A 24,804-nucleotide genomic window follows, 5' to 3' on the forward strand; every position below is an offset into this window, starting at 1 on the left:
TCTCAACACTGTTATTCATAAATTTTTCAACACACTTGTCAGAAGAATTGACCAGCATTCATCGTCCTCTTTAATAAATCTGCATTCCTTCTATTATTTTTGCATTGTATTAAATAAATACATTATTACTCTCACGTAAAATCGATCTTCAATTGACAAGCAAAGTATTTCCATCTTTATTACACATTTCAACATTTAAGTAACCGTCTGTCTTATTTTCCAACATCTTAAGACTATTACATTATGCACAAAGTTCGAAAACATAGCACAAAGAATTTATTATTTAAAGCTGTAATTATTGTTATTGGTTATATTACTACAGTAATAACATTATAACATAAGCATTTTGAAGCTTTGCTGAATAGAATGGCGAAGGAGATGTCATTTGTTGTTGCAGACCAATCTACAGACCAATCAAGAAAGAGACTGAATAGGTACTTACTGTATTTCTAAACATTTAGTCTCTTCAAAATTCAAAATTGTACCAGAAACAAAAGGTGATTACGATCTGGTGATTTGTAAGATTTGAATTGAGGGACCTATATCACCAAAGTGATTTAGTGATTAATGCAATAAATCTTTTGAGTATTAAGTCATTTATTTACCAATTCATTCCCAAGATCAGTAATATCTCCCTTATTTAAATAAAATAAAAACAGATTGACAGAAATTTATGAGACATGCTTATTGACTAGTGACAGATTCAAGAGATTCGTTTATCAGATCAAATATTCAATGGCTCAACAAATCCTGAATGATCATGAATGACCTTCTCTTAAAATTGTCTCTCATTAAGTACACCTGGTTGGGTGCTATATGAACTAGCCAAATATTATATTAATTTTTCAGTATTGCACAAACCGTGTGCCAAAGTACAGTGTCATTGGCTTTGTCCAAACTGTTAGTAAAGAATTAATATCATTCTCTTATATATTTTCACTTATTAAAATTGTGCGGGTTATTCCTTTAAAAAAAATAATAGAAATTCCCACCCAATATGTAATAAACTAATAATGGTATAATAGTAGAATGGAACCATCCTGACTCCCTCACATTGCATTGCACAGCCAACCTCAAGGTGACGACTCCTAGGATTACCGTCAAATGGATTGGCAGCTGGGAATCGACATCGCAGGAGGCTAATCCACTTAAAAAAAGGCCACAAGGCCTACACTAAGAAGGTAAAGAAGAATGAGCTTTTCATTCTTAAACTCGCAAGAAGATAAATGTTTACTCTAAATACATTCAACAACCAACAAGCATGCAACACTAGACAACAATGTAACAACATTTACGTAACAATCGATAATTCCAGATACCATTTATTTTATTGTATCATTAACACTTTTCCTAAATCATTGACTTAATCTACTCATCATTGAATGAATAATATTTGTCTACTCAGTTTAGAGTAGATATTCCTATTTTCAATTTAAAACCAGCGACCTCTTGAACGTAATATTGTTGATTTGAGTCCTTCATACCATCCTTCTGCCATAAACATGTATGGAAGGATAAATACTTCTGAATTTATTCTCATGGAAGGTTCACCTTGAATACAGAATTTTTAAAATTATTATTTGATTGATAGTTTCCTACAGCTTTTTACTTCACTAAATTCTCAACAGATAGCGGTTTCATATGTACACACTCTTTACAAACAACCTTTAAGAATTAAGGCAAAATGGATGTTCAATAATGGGCAGAATGGTGAAAGTTACACAGTGTAATGTGATCTTTTAGCCATCTAATTCCAGGCCACATGAGCTCCATGAATGCCTAACTTTCACATTCTCTTTGCATAAAAAGAGTATGTCTGTTGAGGAATTTATTACATACCTGATAATTTTTTAGCATTATTTATTCCATACTCCCTTCTTCTTCTTCAAACCTTTTCCGCACCCAATGGTCCTATTATTCCTCATATAAACCTCTTCACTTTCAGCGTATCAAAAATCAGTAGAGAAACTACAAGTTTCTAAGACAAGGAACAAACATGCACAAGACATTTAATAAATAAAAAAACACAAATTCATATACAAAATATTTATTACAAAAAAAAAACAATGAATTTTGTTCTAAGCATTACAGGTTTAGGTATTCATGATAATACATATTTAAGAGATCTATTCATACTGCACAAAAAAAAACAAATGATATGGATTCACCTCAAAATATGTATACTGGGATAATATTCCTGTGCCTATTAGCCTGAATTATTAAGATCGTAATTAGCAACAGTGAGCGTTCACTAATGAACTAAATTCAGTTCGATTTCTTGCAAACACGCGCAGAGTCTACGTAATTTTTAGTGGAATCTATGAACTACAGGCAGTCCTACCCAATGTAACAAATTCAATATGAACGCAAAGCACCGAAAGTGACTATATCAGTGTCACTGAGACCACAAATCTTACATGGGTGTTCAAATGAGAGACACCTTTATAGTGTGTTCTAGTATTAATAAATTTCAGACCGCTGGCGATGGGATTTGATTATTATGTACATATAGTTAAGACTTTAATAAACAGATTGGTATATAATATTTACTTAAAAACATTGGATAATTTCTTCTTTTCTGACTTTGAAATTAGGCCGGCGCAGAAGGTAAAAACACCCTTCCCGTCTTTAGGCATCAATCGATCGAACAGGTAGAAATACCTTTCCAGTCCCAAGTGTATTAAATGGCCATGTGAATTATTTACATTCTATTTAAGACTTGGTATTTTTATAAAATAAATACACATGATGTGTTACAGAAATATTTATTTAAAATCACTTTGGGCCTGAAACACTATGGCTTTGGATGATTAACTATCAAGATAACACTGCTTCGATTCGATGTAGTGCCCTATACACTGTTGGGTGGAGATAAGGGTCAAACGAAGAATAAATTTATGTATATATGAGAACTGCCTGTAAGTACAAATTTGTGGGAATTATATTATTTATTTTCTAAAGCAAAGTACGATCTCTTTCTTATTTGAATGACTGGATGGACATGGCATAAATCAATATGATAAAATCAGACTAGACACCTCATTGTTACTTTTATATAAATGTATTCATTTTACTATAAAAATATTGTATTCTACAGATGATATTAAAACAGGATGGTATATTTTACATAACAAAACAACGGTAAACATAATTCAAGAACCTTAAATAAAATAAAACAAATTTAAAAAATAACCACTAGTGTCATCTCTTGATTTTAATTTAAACTATAATAGTTATTAATAACGGCGTAAGATGGCGTTGTTACGTCTTTTGTATCGGAGCATTTCATTCTCATTTTTACGATTTAGAAATATTTCACAAAATTGAAAAAAATCGTTAAAATATATTTTAATTCGTCACTTATCAAAATTATCACAAATTAAAGCTACTATACAAAATGGTTAATAAGTTATTACAAAATTGTACAGTTATGTAAAATATGAAGTCTAAAATTACAGTATGAAACCAGCCTTTAGTTTTTCATTTCGTGGAATAAATATAAACTCATATTTATTTTTAAGTAAAGTTTTTTTTGTTTGTTAATTATAAATGTTTTATCTCATTTATTGTTACATTTTAATATTTCCATTGAAGTCCATACAGCAGCTTAGAAACTATGTAAAATAATATTAAAACTAATGATACTTAAATTAATTATAAAATAAATAAAATTCATTTAGCATGCGTTTGTCAGAAACAATGAAAATGTTTCAGTTAATTCATTATGGTACTTTCTATGTTGTGTAAAACTTAGTTGTTTGTAAGGAACATGCTTTAGAATGCCATCAAATGTAAGCATACAGCTGCCAACTCATTTAAATCAAATTCTATCAGAAATCATTATTGCTGATAAATAATTGTACATACTACTTACTACTTATCATTAGAGAAGATAGATCACATAACATGGCTTCCATACATTAGGGTTGGCCCAGGACACCATCATGCACCGCTAGTCTAGCTTTCGCTGCAAGCTTTTGATTGCCACAATTGTTTGTAGTACACCATTTAATCTGCTCCTGGCATGCATCCTCCTTTCAACGTCTTTTCAATTATTCTATCCCTCGAAAACATACTTTTCAGATATGCAAATTCATCTATCTGTTTCAGACTTTCATCAGTCACCATATTTGTGATACTTTCATCTTTTTCAAAAACCATAGACTTTACAACATTCCACAACAAATCACTTTCTTTGCATACATACCTTAGTCATCGGTTCTTTTTAAAATCAGCAGAATCAAATGAATAAAGCTGACAAACATACTGTTTATTATTTCTCCTTAAAACAGCCATGGTGACATTACACATTCCTGCTTAACGCCTTTGGAAATGTCAAATTACGATGTAAAAGAACCAGTTATTAAGAATGCATCAGATACGTTTACAGATTACTCCAAACTCAGATGTAAACAACCATAGATTCATCCTGTTAACTCAATCATACGCTTTTTACGAATATTCTTCAAGTAAAAATGTGATCCATACATCCACTAAAATGTTATATATACATCTGACGACACAAAACACTTATACATATTCTAGAGACAGAATATTCAATCCTACGAATGCAGACGACATCAAGCTACATTTAAAACATACAATAAATGATAAGACATTCCACAAAATACGTAATAAGAAAAGTGAGCATTAATACCTATGATTTGACTTTCATACATATATACATATATATATATATATATATATATATATATATATATATATATATATATATATATATATATATATATATGTATATATATATATATATATATGTATATATATATATATATATATATATATATATATATATATATATATATATATATATATATATATATATATATATATATATATATATATATATATATATATATATATATATATATATATATATATATATATATATATATATATATATATATATATATATATGTATATATATATATATATATGTATATATATATATATATATATATATATATATATATATATATGTATATATATATATATATATATATATATATATATATATATATATATATATATATATATATATATATATATATATATATATATATATATATATATATATATATATATATATATATATATATATATATATATATATATATATATATATATATATATATATATATATATATATATATATATATATATATATATATATATATATATATATATATATATATATATATATATATATATATATATATATATATATATATATATGTATATATATGTATGTATATATATATATATATATATATATATATATATATATATATATATATATATATATATATATATATATATATATATGTATATACATATAAAAATATCACAGTAAAAGCTCATTTATTTAAATTTTTAAAGATTGAAATATTAAATTAGTAAATAATAAAAAAGTCCGCCTCCGTAGTGTAATGGTCAGCATGCTCGCCTACCGTTCTGGAGGTCCCAGGTTCGATTCCCAAGGGGGGTAAAATAAATATAAGTGATTTTTTCACTGTCATATTTATTCAATATTACCCTGGACTGGTACCTGAAGCGGAGGGCTGATCACCTTTCCTCCATGTGTAAACGATCAAGATAACACTGCGTTTATATGACGCAGTGCCCTATGCACCATTGGGGTGCGGATAAGGGTTTTATTATTATTAAATAATAAAAAAAGAGCTGTATTTTTTTATTACGAAAATAAAAAAAAACTATGAATAAATAGATTTATATTATCCACTGACACTTCGTGATGGAATTGCATTTTTAATTTATTATTAGATTAAAACCAATATTTTTAGCTTTTCCACTTTTTTATTTGACCAGCGACCGGGTTTCGTCGTTACCGACATCATCAGACCAGTCTGATGATGTCGGTAACGACGAAACCCGGTCGCTGGTCAAATAAAAAAGTGGAAAAGCTAAAAATATTGGTTTTAATCTAATAATAAATTAACTATGAATAAAAGCAAAATTTTCAATTCCTAATTTTTTTTTCAAATCAAGAAAAAAGATCATAACTCATAAAAAAACTTGCATTTTTTTTTCAAAAATTCATTTGAGGGACCAGAATTTCAAAATATGCATATTCATTTTTGGATAAAAGCAAAATTTCTAATTAAAGTTGTTCAAATTAATGAGCTCTTACTGTACTCTACAAATGATACGACCATATTTAGATAATTGAGTGCATAATAAAAACGGACGCATTTAATTTCTTCCCGCGAGCTCAGCTTGAATCTGGGCGCTCGTTTTGCCCTTAGTTTCGGGGATAACAAAGAAAACGAAGACTGTAGAGACCACCATGAAGCATGTGAACACCCAGAAGGTGTAATGCATCCCGATGGTGATGACCATGGTGGGGAAAACTTTGGTCACCAGGAATACGAGAATCCAGTTTACCATGACGGCGATTCCGCTAGCCACTCCCTTGCATTCCGTCGAAAACAGTTCCCCCATCATCATCCAGGGAATTGGTCCAAATCCGAGAGAGAAGCAAATTATAAAGATCACCATGCTCGCCAATGGCAACCAGCCGATGTTAGACACGTCTGTTCCGTCATTCTGCAGTTTGAAGTACACTCCCAACGCGGTCAAGCAAGCGCCCATCATGATGCAGCTCTGCAGCAGGAGAGGTCTACGTCCAGCTTTGTCGATCAAGAGAGACGAAACAACGGTAAACACGGTCTGTACGATTCCTACGACGATTGTAGCGATGGTAGGATCCATATCGCTCCCGGCAGATTTAAAGATCGGCATGGTGTAAAAGATCACGGCGTTGATCCCGCTGAATTGCTGGAAGAACATGAGACCCAAGCTGCAGATCAGAGCCTTTCGGTTGGCCTGTACGGTGATCAGATCCATCAGAGACGCTTTGTTTTGAGCGGCGTTGTCCACTTCCTTCTGGATTTCTTCAATCTCGTGGGAGATGTCATAGTTGGGCCCGCGCAGCCAGGTCAGTGAGCGTTCGGCGTCCTTAAGTCGGTTTTTCTTCAACAGGTACTGAGGCGTCTCGGGTACAAAGAAGAATGCCATTCCAAATATGATGGGAATGATGGCCGAAATGATGGAAAGAGTCCTCCAGTCGGTGAAACCTCCTACCACATAAGTGAAGAGGATACCGACGGTCAGGAACAGTTGGAAGAACGATCCCAGGGCGCCTCTGATGGCCGGTTCTGCTATTTCTCCAATATACATGGGAGCAGTTACGCAAATTCCACCTGAAAATACAAAATACTCCATGAAGGGATTTAAAAAAAATGTAATTACAATAAATAGATTGGTATTTTTTGTTCATTAAAAGCATTGTTAAGTTTGTGGTATGGTAATATAACCCTCTCCTTATCATTAATTGTTCACTCTGTGTATTTTATTTTATTTTTATACAAATGTCGGACCGTAATAATTTTATTTTAATGACCTGATGATGGAATAATTATTCCGAAACCGGCAGTCACAAATAAATGTTTACTAAAGTGGTATTAAACAAAGTGAACGACGAATGATAAGGACAGTTTTAAATAGATTGGGCCTGCATTTATCATTTTTCTCTTTTGTCTCTAGTACTCAAGTGTTCATACAGTACCCTATGCACCACTAAGATGCAGATCGGGGTCAGAGAGAGAGAGGATGAGAGGAAGATGTTCATCAAAATTTAAATTACAGTAATACCCGAATATGACAAAATATTTTGATTTATATTTTTAATTTTGTTTCAGTGTTTATGAAATTTTTTAAAATTCACGAGAAAATAAGGGTAATCATGTTAATGATCTATTTTCTATTGAAATATTTCTAAAAGTCATGGATTTCTAATTTGATTATAATTTTAAGATTTTAATTTATATTTTACATGGTAAATACCATAATTTTTAAAAATCTATTGTGACAATTGTTTTGATGCATTTTAAAAATATTGTATGCATCAAAACATGCGTCATAATTGATTTTCATAAATAGTGGTATTACTTACCCGATAAAATTTTATTAAAAATGGATAGATATTATTATTTTTTGATATCTCATCAAAGATGAAGAAGAATATGGAAGTCTGGACATTTACGGGGCTTACGATCGTCATAGGCTGGTTTAAGTGATCACTTTACACACGTGTAACATTCACCAATTCTACCCATTATTGACAACCACACTACTCAAATTCTTGTGAACAAGTATTTGGACACACTAAAAATGTTGTAAATAAATTATCTGGTCAAATTATAAGCTTACTAATAAAAATGAAAATGGTATTTTCTGGCGTTTCTCATGTGTGTGATTATAATCCAGGATTCGGATCTCACATACTAATATAAGAATTTCTGCTTAATAAAAAGCTTCCTTACATCTCACCAATAGATGTCTCTAGTGAAGTTCTAGTGATTCATGAACAAGGTTTCTAAATTGGTTCATATATATAGAACTTCCAAGAATTTGAGTAGTGTGGTTGTCAATAATGGGTAGAATTGGTGAATGTTACACGTGTGTAAAGTGATCACTTAAACCAGCCTATGACGGTCGTAAGCCCCGTAAATGCCCAGACTTCCATATTCTTCTTCATCTTTGATGAGATATCAAAAAATAATATGAAAATAACTCCTGTAATTGGAGATAATCCAGATTTTGTGAACAAGTATTTGGACACACTCAAAATGTTGTAGATAGATATTATCATGAAGGTACTGCCGAGTCAATTTATGAAATTAATCAAATTTTTACTGCATTCAATCTACTATATTTCTTTCTTTTGCCAATTCCATGCTTCGCTTCCATACATAATGGTTAGTAACAGGAACATATTGTAGCAATCTTTTTATTGTATTTCGACCAATGATATAGTGGGTACATTGAACATGATCAATATTCTGTGAAAACTGCAACCGTAACGTACATTTGTAGGGCTACAATCTCGTATATTCCATTTGCAAAAGCAGCATTTTTATCGTAGTATTTATTTATTTATTTGAACTTTTTGTACAATATGTGTGTACATTGGCGGGCTTATTGCTATAAAGCAATATCTTCCAACCAACCAGTGTGAACCAACAGACTAGTGTGAACGATCTAGGCTTGTACCTTTTGATGTCTGTTAGAAATTAGTGGGGAGATAATGCTTGAACAGGTTAAGACAAGGATAAGAAAAAAGAAAAACAAAGAAACATAAGAGAGCATAATTACAAATTAAGAATTTAAACAGGGTGACATGAATAGAAAAACAAAATGACGATAGAGTAAGGAAGGCATGGGAAAAGGGAATCAGGTAGAAAGTTTAAGGAAGAGAGGAGGGGTCAGGGGAGCAGGAGATGGACAGTTAGGTTTCTAAGGTAAGATAATGATGTTTCAGGCGAAGCTTTTTTGAAGGTTAAAATAGAAGGAGCATTTTTTTTAGTATTTTTAGTATTTCTCATTTTGATTGTCCGCCTCTGTAGTGTAATGGTCAGCACGCTCGGCTACTGTTCTGGAGGTCCCGGGTTCGACTCCCAAGGGGGGTAAAAATAAATATAAGTGATTTTTTCACTGTAATATTTATTCAATATTACCATGGACTGGTACCTGAAGCGGAGGGCTGATCACCTTTCCTTCATAAGTAAAACGATCATGATAACACTGCGTTTATAAGACACAGTGCCCTATGCACCATTGGGGTGCGGATAAGGGTTTTATCATTATTATTATTTCTCATTACAAATTAATGGAAGCGGATGTATCTTATTTTTTTGATTGCATGTTTGTTAACAATGTGTGGCAGGTACTACATACGTAGAATGATGTAATAGATTGGAGCTGATAATAACGATAGATTTGACTGGTTGCCAACAGATGGCACTGATGTGGCAACTATTGACATTAGATAAGTAATTGACGTTGATCCAAGAATCTGACATATTTATCATTGATAAAAATGCCCATTGTGATATATTCCCCTGAATTGATAACAACTTTTTGATTATTCCCCTGGAAACGATATACATATAACCAGGATTGATTCCCCAATAATAACTAATAAGATTACCAAAGTGCTTTATTTAAATTGAACATGATATAAAAATTCATATGAATCTCGAACAAGAAAAAGTATTTCTCAAGTATGTGAATAATCCAGGATTCAGACAAATGAAAAGAGTCTCTGCTTGATGAAAACTCTCCCCATTCCACCATAGATGGCTGTTGTGAACTCGCGCATACGGTGTTGCGAGTTTGATCAATATTTCTAGAAGTTTCAAGAATTTGAGCAGTGTTCAGTGTGTCAATCATGGGTGAATTTAATGTGAATGAAGTGTGTAAAGTGATCACTTAAACAAGTCTGTGATGGTCGTAAGCCCTGTAAATGACAAGACTTTCATATTCTTCTCTGTCTATGTTAAGATAATATACTTTTCCGATTAAGTTAATAATAGTCTATTTTTAATTTAAGACTCTAGGAGAAGAAAAACTTAAATGAAAAATGGATAGATCTTTACCACAAACTGACTGACGAATCAATTAATGAAATTAAAAATAATCGTTAAAGACGTTTATACAATACACTAATGAAAATTGTTGAAGAAAATATTAGTGATGGTCAATATATGTTATAATGATTAAAGAAAACACTTGTTTTATACCACTTGAGTTTAATTATAGACTACATGTTTCAGAAGTTAAACTTCCATCATTCAGGTCTGTATAAAAACTAAAATATAAAATATAAAATTTTTCTATAAATAAGGAGAGGGGAAAGTAAGGGGAAGGGGTTAGTCAAGGAACGGAGTTTGAAAACAAAGGAAAAATTTAAAGCAATGGCGAAGAATTTTGAAACAATATATTATTTAATAAATTATTATTAGAATTCAGGTTTTTTTGTATTTCTAAATTTTCAAGATAATTCATAATTTGGCCTTTATATGGAACAAGGTGTAATAATTTTAATTTATGAGAGTGAAATGAGTGATTAGTATCTATTATATGATTTGCAAATTCCGAAAAATAATTACTAACAAGACCGCTATGATGTTCTTTAATTCTAATCTTTAAATTTCTCGCAGTTTGGCCAATATATTTTCTATCACAATCTCCACACGAAATTTCATAAACACCACTTTTTTGTAATAAATCAATTTGGAATGATGGAAGTTTAACTTCTGAAACATGTAGTCTATAATAAAACTCAAGTGGTAAAAAACGAAGTGTTTTCTTTAATTATTGTAACATGTCTTACCACAAAGTTAATGCCGAAACAATAAATAAAATATATGTTATAATGATTAAAGAAAACACTTGTTTTATACCACTTGAGTTTTATTATAGACTACATGTTTCAGAAGTTAAACTTCCATCATTCAGGTGTGTATAATAATAGTTATTATACAGACCTGAATGATGGAAGTTTAACTTCTGAAACATGTAGTCTATAATAAAACTCAAGTGGTAAAAAACGAAGTGTTTTCTTTAATTATTGTAACATGTCTTACCACAAAGTTAATGCCGAAACAATAAATAAAATATATGTTATAATGATTAAAGAAAACACTTGTTTTATACCACTTGAGTTTTATTATAGACTACATGTTTCAGAAGTTAAACTTCCATCATTCAGGTGTGTATAATAATAGTTATTATACAGACCTGAATGATGGAAGTTTAACTTCTGAAACATGTAGTCTATAATAAAACTCAAGTGGTATAAAACAAGTGTTTTCTTTAATCATTGTAACATGTCTTACCACAAAGTTAATGCCGAAACAATAAATAAAATATATGTTATATCGTGGGTGAACTGGCGAAAAATGTTAACTTGAAAATATGCAATTTTGACCTAACGATGCAGTACTATAAAGTTTTCACCTTTCTTTAAACTGGCAAAATACACTAAGTAGTTTGAAATGTCATATTTATGTGGTTTTATAAGTAGATTAAAACTTTAAGTTTAATAGCGTGTATTTTATTCAGCCTAAAAACTTTAAATAACATGGATCATTCAAACAGGGATTATGTAAAAAGAACTCTACCGACAAAACTCATAAGGTGACTTGGTGGGTGTCTTTGCAAAAAAATAAAAACAATAATACTATAGAAAATATTAGTGATCATCGATATATTTATTTATTTAATTTACAGAAAGGAAAACATTGGTAGGCTTATTGCTAAAAACCAATATCTTCCCACCAATCAAAAACAGACTAGAGATATTGATCAAAACGTTTGATACCATATATAGCTATTTGCAATCAGAGGGTAGATAGTACTTGAACATAAAAAAAAACATAAATTACAAATTGATGATAATAAGGAAGACATGGGAAAAAGGGAGTTAAGGGAAGGTGGTAGAGGGAAAAACTAAGGAAGGAGGGTTGTTGGACAGTAAGGATTCGAATGATAAATAGTAATGTCTCAGATGTTTCTTAAAAGTTATTAGAGAAGGTGCATTTTTTACAAGGAGAGGTAATTGATTCCATTGTCTGGCCGCAGAAATATTGAATAAGAATGATTTTCACATTATTTTTTGACATCTCATCAAAGATGAAGAAGAATATGGAAGTCTGGGCATATACAGGGCTTAAGACTTACGACCGTCATAGGCTTGGTGATCACTTTATACACGTGTAACATTCACCAATTCAAGAGTCATGAATTTTTCGCCTTTATCTTGTAGCTTCGTTTAATTTTGCTATTATTTCATTATTATTTTTTGACATCTCATCAAAGATGAAGAAGAATATAGAAGTCTGGGCATTTACGAGGCTGACGACCGTCATAGGCTGGTTTAAGTGATCACTTTACACACGTGTAACATTCACCAATTCTACCCATTATTGACAACCACACTACTCAAATTATTGGAAGTTCTATATTTATATGAACCAATTTAGAAACCTTGTTCTTGAATCACTAGAACTTCACTAGAGACATCTATTGGTGAGATGTATTATCTCCTGTAATTGGAGATAATCCAGATTTTGTGAACAAGTATTTGAACACACTCAAAATGTTGTAAATTATTTCATTACTTTTTATTGTTACTTCTCTGTTTTTAAGACCTCATAAGGAAGGAGGTTTGTTGGACAGTTAGGATTCTAATGATAAATAGTAATGTCTCAGACGTTTCTTGAAAGTATTTATCCAATAATATGTATTTACCTGTGCCAACACCAGCGAAGAACCTGGCCGCGTACAGCATCCCGACGTTGCTCGCGAACACAATGAGCAGCCAGTTGAGCAAGAATGGGATGACAAGAGCCAGGATGGCGACCTTCCTGCCAACGGCTTCCGCCAGCATTCCCACGGGAATGGCAAGCAGCAGGGCTCCGATGGCCAGGACGGAGCTGATCCAGGATCCTACAAAAGTCGGGAAAGGGTGATTAACATACTCAATACGTGCACTCTCCCAAGTCAGATCCAAGTCCCGAATTTCAAACAAGAAATGCCTTTACTTTGAGTACCTCCATTTATTAACATTTTTCAACATTCTTATACTTGATACAATTTACTATATACACACATATTTATAAATATATATATATATATATATATATATATATATATATATATATATATATATATATATATATATATATATATATATATATATATATATATATATATATATATATATATATATATATATATATATATATATATATATATATATATATATATATATATATATATATATATATATTTATAAATATGTGTGTATATATATATATATATATATATATATATATATATATATATACTTTTTTTTTGTCCGCCTTCGTAGTGTAATGGTCAGCACGCTCGGCTACCGTTCTGGAGGTCCCGGGTTCGATTCCCAGGGGGGGGGGTTAAATAAATATAAGTGATTTTTTCACTGTAATATTACCCTGGACTGGCACCTGATACAGAGGGCTGATCACCTTTCCTTCATGTGTAAACGATCAAGATAACACTGCGTTTATATGAAGCAGTGCCCTATGCACCATTGGGGTGCGGATAAGAGTTTTATTATTATTATATGGGAATTCATAAAAAATGTATATTGATGCTTGTATGTATGTATATATTTAACAAATAAATAAAATTATAAAAAAAAACAATATTTGTGTTTGTAACTTATAACTCATGTAATATATCCTTCTGACCCAAAGATGCATAGGGCACTGCAATGTATTGACGCAGTGTCAACTTGATTGTTACTTACATGAAGGAACGATCAAGGATAATATTAAATAAATAGAGTGAAAAATCACAAATATTTATTTGAACCTCTCCAGGGAATCGAACCCGGGGTCTCTAGCACGGTAGATAAACGCGTTAACCATTACACCGCGAATTTTATGCATATAAATTAAACTGCGGATGTACGTGTCTAAATAAATAAATAATAAAAAATATTAGATACCTTCTTCGGGGGTAACGACGAGAGTTGAGTTCGCATTCTGAATCTGTGGCAGGACGGGTGATGTCCACGCGAGGATCGTTCCAGCTGTGACTGCCCCGAGACCAGCTGCAAGAGATGAAGAAGAAGACTGTCAATGATATGAATCAAACTCATTTGAAAAAGTGTAGCCAGTGAAGGATATTGAATATTTTGTTTTTACCTTATGTTTTTTTTATATTTTCTCATTTGTTTATTTTAAATATGCTTCTTGCCTTATGTTGACTCATTTATTCCTTTTAAATATGCTTCTTGTGCCTATTTATTGTACCTGTTTATTGTTTTTATATTTTGCCATGTATTAGTATTAGATTTGGTAATTAAAAAAAAAACTTTTTTGTTACTTTATTATTTGCGTTCCAGTCTTGTTAACCTTAATCCCATGTCCCAAAATGAGAAATAGAAATTACTCATCGGGAATATTATATGTATATATGATTTATGTATGTAATATGTTTTGAAATAAATAAATAAAAAATAAAAAATAAATAAGAATTGGAGAATCTTCAAAATAAAGCTATGAGAAAAATGCTTAAGAAAAAAAAGATAGAAGAATGTAGAAAAAATGGGTGAAGAACTTACATGGGTTACGTATAAAAAAGGCTGGAAAAAAATAGCAACAATTTACTTTTAACACATTTTATTTATTTTATTTTATTTATTTCAAAACATATTACATACATAAATAATTGTACTTATAATTTCCCGATGAGTAATATATTATATTTCTCATTTTGGGACTTGGGATTAAGGTTAACAAGACTGGAACACAAATAATAAAGTAACTATTTTTTTTAAATAACCAAAACTAATACTAATACATGGCAAAATATAAAAACAATAAACAGGTACTTATAATAAATAGGCACAAGAAGCATATTTAAAAGAAATAAATGAGAAAACACAAGGTAAGAAGCATATTTAAAATAAACAAATGAGAAAAAAAATAAGAGAAAATATAACAAATGAGAAAGTATAAAAAACATAAGGTAAAAACAAAATAAGAAATATGACTAATCACTACATATACTTATATCTTTCCATAAAGTACCTTCTCAGATCATTTATTTTGGATCCCCGAATGGGTTTTATTTTATATATCGCTCACTCCATTCAAGAACGTCATAAATCAAAAATTGTCAATTTTCAGTTGTACATGTTTTCGGAATGCCCAGAAAATGTACTATATCCCAGCAAAAGAGGCATATTTTTAACTTAATATTTACCCGCTACAGGGCAGAAAATGTTGTTTTTACATTTTGAAGAAAACGTTTTGCTTAATTATTTTTTAAAATATACTAAATATTTTTCAAATGGAGAAAAAACCTTCAGGTTTTACCTAAAAAGATCTGTTGCACAGTAAAAAGTTCAATAAGTGGCTTGATATTTATTTTTAATACATTGTGTTATATTTTCAAACTTTAAAAACGTTCTCCTGAATAATCAAGTTTTTTGATTTATGACGTTCTTGAAAGGAGTGAGCGATATGTCAGGCAGCTGGTTGATTTGGGGATTGGCAATATAATTTAAGGACCTAATTCATTCATCTGAGAGATGGCATTTCGACTGCGTTCATCCTTCTTTTGCCAAGACTATGCTTCACTCCAATACAATAGGGTTGGTGTACCAAGACTCCATTGTGTAGGTTAGCTTTCGCATAGCATGTCGCTCACTCCTTTCAACAACGTCATAAATAAAAAAAACTTGATTTTTCAGGAGATTGTTTTTAATGTTTAAAAATAGAATAAAATGCATTAAAAATAAATATCAAGCCACTTATTGAACTTTTTACTATGCAACAGATATTTTTAGGTTAAATCTGAAGGTTTTTTCTCCATTTGAAAAATATTTATTATATTTAAAAAAAATAATTAAACAATACCTTTTCTTCAAAATGCAAAAACAACACTTTCTGCCCTGTAGCGGGTAAATATTAAGTTAAAAATATGCCACTTTTGCTGGGATATAGATATAGAACATTTTCTGGGCATTCTGAAAACATGTACAACTGAAAATTTACGATTTTTTATAAATGATGTTGTTGAAAGGAGTGAGCGATATACGAGTACATACTTTTGAATATTTAGAATAAGTTTCAAGTAATGAATATCATTCATCTTAATTAAACATATAATTTAAAAGATATAAATAATTTATAAAACGTTAAAATTGATAAATACTTAAAAATGGAGATCGAAGATGATCTGATACCTGTGCTGCCATTAATGAGGTTTTAAGTTCACATTCACCAGATTAAAAGTCGTAACAAAAGAATAAATTAATTGTTTATAATATGATTTAAATCGCTAAATTAAATAAAACGTAGATACCGTAACAAGGTGATACAATTTGGTAATCTTAAAGATGAAGACGATAAATACAGTTTTATCATAATCGTTATTTAAATGGAGGTAAAACCAATATTTTTAGCTTTTCCACTTTATTTTTATTTGACCAGCGACCGGGTTTCGTCGTTACCGACATCATCAGACTAGTGGGAAGGTATACAAATTGTTATGTTATATATAAAACAAGGCAGGAGTTGATAACCATGATTTGATATAATTTTATTGAATTAATTTCTCAATAAAATTATATCAAATCATGGTTATCAACTCCTGCCTTGTTTTATATATAACATAACAATTTGTATAGCCTCCCACTAGTCTGATGATGTCGGTAATGACGAAACCCGGTCGCTGGTCAAATAAAAATGAAGTTGAAAAGCTAAAAATATTGGTTTTAATCTAATAATATATTGAAAATGCAATTCCATCACGAAGTGTCAGTGGATAATATAAATTTATTAAATGGAGGTAAGTTGAGCAATATTGCACTTCAGGTACCAGTCCAGGGTAATATATAGTATTTTACGAGTGAAAAAACACCAATATTTATGAATTATTTTGACCCCAACTGGGAATTGAAGCTGGGACCACCAGGACGGTATTTAAACGTACCATTATACCATTACACTACGGATGCAGATTATTGATTATTCGCTGCTAAGGCCTTACTCGCAATGAGTACCTATAATTCATTTAGTCGCACGCCCCTGTTTAAAGAATATATATTGGATTTTTGTACGTATATTGAAAAAATATTTTTTCTACTCCTAACCTTTGTCCGCCTCCGTAGTGTAATGGTCAGCACGCTTGGCTACCGTTCTGGAGGTCCCGGGTTCGATTCCCAGGGGGGGGTCAAATAAATATAAGCGATGTTTTCACTGTAATATTTATTCAATATTTCCCTGGACTGGTACCTGAAGCGGAGGGCTGATCACCTTTCCTTCATGTGTAAACGATCAAGATAACACTGCGTTGATATAACGCAGTGCCCTATGCACCATTGGGGTGCGGATAAGGGTTTTATTATTATTAACCTTTCAATAACTTTTTTCCTTTTCCGAACCGTATTTTTTTTCGAAGAAAATCTTGTTTTTTCAATACAGAAACGGTGTTATACGCAAAAAATACTACCTGATGTTACCAGAGTAACGAGTAAAGTACCATTATAACGCCTTAATTGTAATTGTTGCCAGTGTATTGCTGAAAGTAGGTACGAAGTAACTAACTAACTAACTAACCATCACGCCGCTTCCCGCAGGGGTAGGCAGAGAGAATAGAGCGCCACACCACTCTGTCCTTGCAAACATTCTTCGTCTCTTCCACGTTCATGCATCTGCTCATACATACCCGCCGATTGTTACGACTCCTAACCTGACCACTTTCAAGTATATGGCATACCTGATCGTGCCATGTTTTTCTCGGTCTTCCTCTGCTTCTTTTCCCACCAACATTCGCCTCATAAATTTGTTTTACCGTTCTTTCCTCACTCATTCGTTCTACATGTCCAAACCATGCCGATTGTTACGACTCCTAACCTGACCACTTTCAAGTATATGGCATACCTGATCCCTCACTCATTCGTTCTACATGTCTATCATATTGTACATCGTTTTGTCCCACATTCTTCTGAGAGATCGCATTTCGACTGCATGCAGTCTACTTTCATCCTTCTTTTGCCAACTCCATGTTTCACTTCCATACATTAGAGTTGGAACCAGGACTAAGTAATTTTGAGATATTTATTATGAAGTTCGCTTATATTTAGATAACCTTGGCAAATCATCGCGTAAATATTAGCATATCTCTTTTGGCACTGCCAGCGTTACAATAACACAAATTTCATCAGCAGTTTCCACAATAACAATAAAAAAAAATATGATGATCTATCCTCACTCTTTTGTCCGCCTCCGTAGTGTAATGGTCAGCACTCTCGGCTACCGTTCTGGAGGTCCCGGGTTCGATTCCCAAGGGGGGTTAAATAAATATAAGTGATTTTTTTCACTGTAATATTTATTCAATATTACCCTGGACTGGTACCTGAAGCGGAGGGCTGATCACCTTTCCTTCATATGTAAACGATCAAGATAACACTGCGTTGATATGACGCAGCGCCCTATGCACCATTGGGGTGCGGATAAGGGTTTTATTATTATTATTTATTTTCCTCACTCTTATCCTCGCTAAACGGTGCATGAGGCACTTTTGTCATTATTGTGACACGTGCTTCGATGCATTCCGCATTATTTTCAAAATTTAACATGGCATAGTTTCTTCGAAATAAATATACGTTTATAAAAAAATTACAAATTACAAATGTATGAATAAGGCAGATATCGCTCACTCCTTTCAACAACGTCATATATCAAAAATCGACAATTTTCAGTTGCGCATGTTTTCGGAATTCCCAGAAAATGTACTATATCCCAGAAAAAGAGGCATATTTTGAACTTAATATTTACCCGCTACATGACAGAAAGTGTTGTTTTTGCATTTTGAAGAAAAGGTATTGTTTAATAATTTTTTTAAATATACTAAATATTTTTCTAATGGAGAAAAAACATTCAGGTTTTACCTAAAAAGATCTGTTGCACAGTAAAAAATTCAATAAGTGGCTTTGTCTTTAATACATTTTGTTTTATTTTTAAACATTAAAAACGATCTCGTGAAAAATCAAGTTTTTTCATATTTGACGTTGTTGAAAGGAGTGAGCGATATGTGTATGTTTACGTTTAAATCGTTTTGCATACGGTGTTTGAATCGGTGTTCAATCGAGTAACCGAATAAGAACAGTTACCCGATAGTCACATCTCTAATATTATGTAACGACTAACCGACCTCGCATAGTTTTGCGAATGACCACTTTTGGCATAAAAATAGATTTTCCGGTCTCAACTCGTGCCGCAAAATGTCATTTTGCCAAAATTATTGTTGTGTTATTGATACAATACCACATAAAGTCACATTTTGGTATAATTTTACGTGATAATGGGGCTTCTGGGTTGTGACGGAAACCGGGTTAAGTCAAATTTCGAGAGTTAAGTAAATTAAAAATAAAACAACATATAATAAAATGAACCATATAGTTTTTTAATTTGACCAGCAACCGAGTTTCGTCGTAATCGACATCATGAGACTGGTGTGAGGCTATAATTTTGTGTATAAAACATGAATTTTATATAGCCTTACACCAGTCAGATGATGTCAGTTACGACAAAACCCGGTCGCTGGTTAGTGAAAATTTATGTGGAAAAAAACTACATAGAAGTTATTTTATTCTGTAAAATGCAGTTCCACCAAGAAAGGTCAGTAGAAAACTTAAATCTAATAAAAAACATTTTGAGTATGTCCAATAACTTATTCAGAAATATGGGTTTCTCCACATTTTGATACTGATCTTGCACACAAATAAATTAAAGGGTCTCCGCTAAATAAAAAACTTTCTAAATCCAATCAACGATGGCTGTTGTGAACTCAATCACGGAACGTCATGAGATTGATCATATCGTAGTCGTACAGGAGAAAGTGACCATCTAACAAAACCTAATTTTTTCAGGAGGGCCATCTCACTTTTGCTTGGCAAGAAAATAAACATCAATGCAGTTAGTCATTTTTACCAAGTCAATATATTATACTTCCAAGTTTAAAATCCTTTGGGATTTTTAAGGGCAATATTAAGCTTGTAAGATATGAAATAGTTAATGATCACGTTTTTGTAAAAAAATGCACTTGGTCACTTTCTCCTGTATGACTACGATATACTACTTCGTATGACTTTCCAAATATGAGTAGTTTAGTTGTCAATCGTGGGTAGAATAGTGAATGTTACACATGTGTAAAGTGATCCCTTAACCAGCCTTTGACAGGTCGTAAGCCTTGTAAAATTTACAGTGTAAATAACCAGACTTCCATCTTTTTCTTTATCTACAATATGTTGAGATGTATGAGTATTTACAGACTTATGTATGACGTTGGTATTTGAGTAGTTAGGTTGTCAATCTTGGTAAAATGATGAATATGTTGCACGTGTGTAAAGTGATCACTTAACCAGCCTATGACAGTCGTGAGCCCTGCAAATATCAGGACTTCCATATTCTTCTCGATCTTTGTTGAGATTTAAAAAAATAATGTTTTTTTTTTAAATATTATTTATCCATAAATTTATTTAGCCTGGTTTTCTTTACAGCCACATGTTTTAGCGGATGTTATTTATTTGGACTAGTATTGCTCGCAAGGTCGACTGTATTTGAGCGAATATTTTGAATTGTAAAATATGGATTTTTTATACACCGATTCAGTGATTTTGATATTTAAAATATAAAAATCAACCGTTTTAAGTTCATGCAAAATACAAATCTTATTGTTTAATTTCAACGTAATTTGACAAGATCTTAGGGCCGAGAATCTTTACAATAATAAAAATGTTAAAAAAAAATACACGTGATAGAAGTGAAACTTCTTCAAAAATGAAGAAAGATTTAGTGTGAGAGATACAGGAACAGAGAATCTCAAAAGAACAATACATACATTCATACAAAATTTACATACCGTAAAGTGGGTATACATTGCACCAAAATACTGCATTTTTTCAAAAAATTGTCTATTCAGATCAGGTTTTTTACTTTTTCTGAGGTTTCAACTATTGCAATGTAATAACACATATACCTGTAACATGTCTGATACGTTTTTAATTTTTTATCTATTTTGCCTGTATTTTTTTTTTATATTTATATTTTGGTGCAAAGTATCCCGGGGTAAAGTACAACTTTGCACCATGATATTTTCTCTACACTTTTCGTACTAGAATCCAAATTTATGCAAAGTAAAGACTATCCTACAAGTTTTGTTGCACCTTATGAAGGGTTTTGGCTCACAGTTCACTAAATGCAGATTATAATATTGTATAATTATGGAAAAATAAGACACTTGATAGAATTTTTTTTTTTAAAATATTTAAAAATCTAACAAAAATGTTTTTTTTTTCAATACTGAAGGTTTAAAATTATATAAAATAAAAGGTGAATATTAAAACATATCGTACTACATATGTAATAGGAATTAAAATTAAATTAGGTCTAAATATGGTCAAGTTCCGGGACGGTAAAGAAACCTCTTTTGGATTGCATTTTCGGTTCTTTTATGAAACCCGCTACATCCTTCCAAGAATATTGAAGAAAGTCATCCTTCATCGGCCACTTCCACGATTTGAGACTCTCCTGCGTGGATTTAACAGCTCTGTCTTTCTTTATTTCCAAAATCTGTCCCGGAAATTTTTCTCCTTCATAATGAAAAACGACATATTCTCCCATCTTCTTTTTTACTGGTCCTAATGAAACGGAAGAACAAATACGATAACTGGTTTCAGTCATCGTTTTTGTTCTTCTCCCTCTTCCTCAAAGCTTCCGTATGAACTATAATCAGTTAATGCTAGATATGCTGGAAGTTTCGATGCGGAAGGTGGGATCATTGATGTAGTTGGTTCAGGTAGCATTTGTGTCTCGTCAACGTTCATTTCGACATTTGGATCGTGAGCAATGCTCTTACCTGGATCTATCGGTATCGTTTTCCTGCGTTTTAAGACTGAATTCTTTGGGTTGAATCTGTTTTCTTCCAAAAACTGTTGAAAACTCTGGCGCACGTCATCGTCATACGCTTTTAATGGCAACCGATTAAGCAACTGACTAGTTTTAGCAACAGTCTAGGTTTTATGTCTTTGCAAAAATGATCTTATCCATTCAGAGCCTGGTACGTTGTTCTTTAATATTCGTACTCTTCTGCCAAATCTATCCAAATAGGCTATTAGAATGTAGCGAATGTTAAAAACACTCACTGGGAAACCGTACTCACTCATGTCTACTATGCAGTTAATGAAGGATTGCTCTTCGCCCTTGTCACATATCGGAGGTTTTCCCACAGGTTTTGTGTGCTGACCTTTGAGCTTATAGTTAATCGTCCTTCTGGGGATTTCGAAAATTTCTTCAGCCTTTCTTTGACTGATTGTACCATTTCGAATGGCCTCCAAACACTGCTCCACTCTCTTCGGTGTAAAATCGCAGTATCGTCTGGCATAAGGCCGCTGTTTGTGTGTTCTTGACATTTTTGAAAAAAATATACCATCAGGAATTAAGTAAGTACACAAAACCAATAGATATTTAGCAAACATGTCAAGTTGTATAAGCCGTTTTAAGACTTTTCATCAAATTAATTAACTATGGCCTTTTGTGGATACTTTGCACTTGGTGCAATGTTACCCCAAATGTGGTCAATACAAGTCAGTTCTTAAAAAAATATTATTTTTACATAAACTTGACAACGTAACTAAAAAATACAGCATTTGAGAAAAGCAGGGCCTATCTACCTACGATTTAGAGACCACTCACTTGTTGTAACTAGTTTCAGTATACTGATTCCACTGGATTTTTTCGGACACAATTTTCAGACAGAAAACTTACTTTACGTTCGGACAGGAAAAACGCATTGAAGCAATAGCGACCGACTGTTACTTCTGTAAACTAAAAAGTAGATTGAAGTGCCATCTATCAGAAACAATAGAAAGTAGAATGAAAAATGACATGTATCAGAGATGACCAGCTCTACAATTTCTTTACAGAAGGTGGTGCAAAGTATCACCCATGGTGCAAAGTATACCCACTTTACGGTACCTAAAAAATATAATTGTATGTTTTTTTTCAATATGTACACTGCCATTGATTGGTGCTTTAATTGGTTTAATACTGATATTAATGGTTTGTAATTTCTTAATCCTTAGTAACTAAACATTCGTCTGGCAGACTACGCAATTAAAAACGTGAAACTTAATGAAAAGTATTTATTAAGAATAGGAACCGGTTATGTGGCTCTAAAATTTGGTTTATAAGGAATTAATGTAAGAGACATTTAAGAATAAATCACTATTCCGCACAGCTACTACATCGCTCACTCCTTTCAAGAACGTCATAAATCAAAAATCGTCAATTTTCAGTTGTGCATGTTTTCGGAATGCCCAGAAAATGTACTATATCCCAGCAAAAGCGGTATATTTTTTACTTAATATTTACCTGCTACAGGGCAGAAAGTGTTCTTTGTGCATTTTGAAGAAAAGGCATTATTTAATTATTTTTTAAACATACTAAATATTTTTCAAATGGAGAAAAAACCTTCAGGTTTTACCTAAAAAGATCTGTTGCACAGTATGAAGTTCAATAAGTGGCTTGATATTTATTTTTAATACATTGTATTTTATTTTTAAACTTTAAAAACGTTCTCCTGAAAAATCAAGTTTTTTATTATTATTTAAATTTAGTATTTTTAAAAAATAATTAAACGATACCTTTTCTTCAAATTGCAAAAACAACACTTTCTGCCCTGTAGCGGGTAAATATTAAGTTAAAAATATGCCTCTTTTGCTGGGATATAGTACATTTTCTGGGCATTCCGAAAACATGCACAACTGAAAATTGACGATTTTTGATTTATGACGTTCTTGAAAGGAGTGAGCGATATGTTCGTGATTCGATATTTACTTGATAACAAGTAAAAATTGCATCTATTGTAGTTCTGAATTCTGTTGTTGATCCGTAGGGTTTGTTATTTATGTACACTCCAAATAGGAGCAGAGGAAGAACGAGAAAAAACTTGGCAAGATCAAGTAGGTGAAATACTTGAATGCGGGCAGGTCGGGAGTCGGAATAATCGGCGGGTATGTATGAATGTGGAAGAAGCGAAGAATGTTTGCAAAGACAGAGTGGTGCGAGGTTCAATTCTTTCTGCTTACCCCTGCGGGGAAGCGGCGTGATGGTTAGTTAGTTAACTGTATGCGAGTGTATATATATATATATATATATATATATATATATATATGTATATATATATATATATATATATATATATATATATATATATATATATATATATATATATATATATATATATATATATATATATATATATATATATATATATATATATATATATATATATATATTTGTCTGCTCCGTAATGTAATGGTCAACACTCTCGGCTACCGTTCTGGAGGTCCCGGGTTCG

The 24,804-nt window shown here is 31.7% G+C and overlaps 1 protein-coding gene across 2 annotated transcripts in view; it reads right to left on the bottom strand.

Moving 5' to 3' along the window:
* Nucleotides 1-6,009: 6,009 nt before the first annotated feature.
* LOC148303272 (facilitated trehalose transporter Tret1-like) overlaps nt 6,010-24,804 on the bottom strand; it is a 69,490-nt gene continuing 50,695 nt past the window's right edge. For both annotated transcript variants that reach the window (XM_088270206.1, XM_088270205.1), the window contains exons 3-5: nt 14,378-14,482; nt 13,135-13,332; nt 6,010-7,241 (exon numbers count right to left, since the gene is read on the bottom strand). In XM_088270206.1, coding sequence (XP_088126332.1) covers nt 6,232-7,241; nt 13,135-13,332; nt 14,378-14,482 — 1,313 coding nt within the window. In that variant the 3' untranslated portion in view covers nt 6,010-6,231. The remainder of the gene's footprint in view (nt 7,242-13,134; nt 13,333-14,377; nt 14,483-24,804) is intronic.

This window comes from Brachycentrus maculatus, unplaced genomic scaffold (assembly GCF_059751285.1).
Source record: "Brachycentrus maculatus isolate JH-2025_06_01 unplaced genomic scaffold, ASM5975128v1 h1tg000374l, whole genome shotgun sequence".
NCBI classification, from domain to species: domain Eukaryota; kingdom Metazoa; phylum Arthropoda; class Insecta; order Trichoptera; family Brachycentridae; genus Brachycentrus; species Brachycentrus maculatus.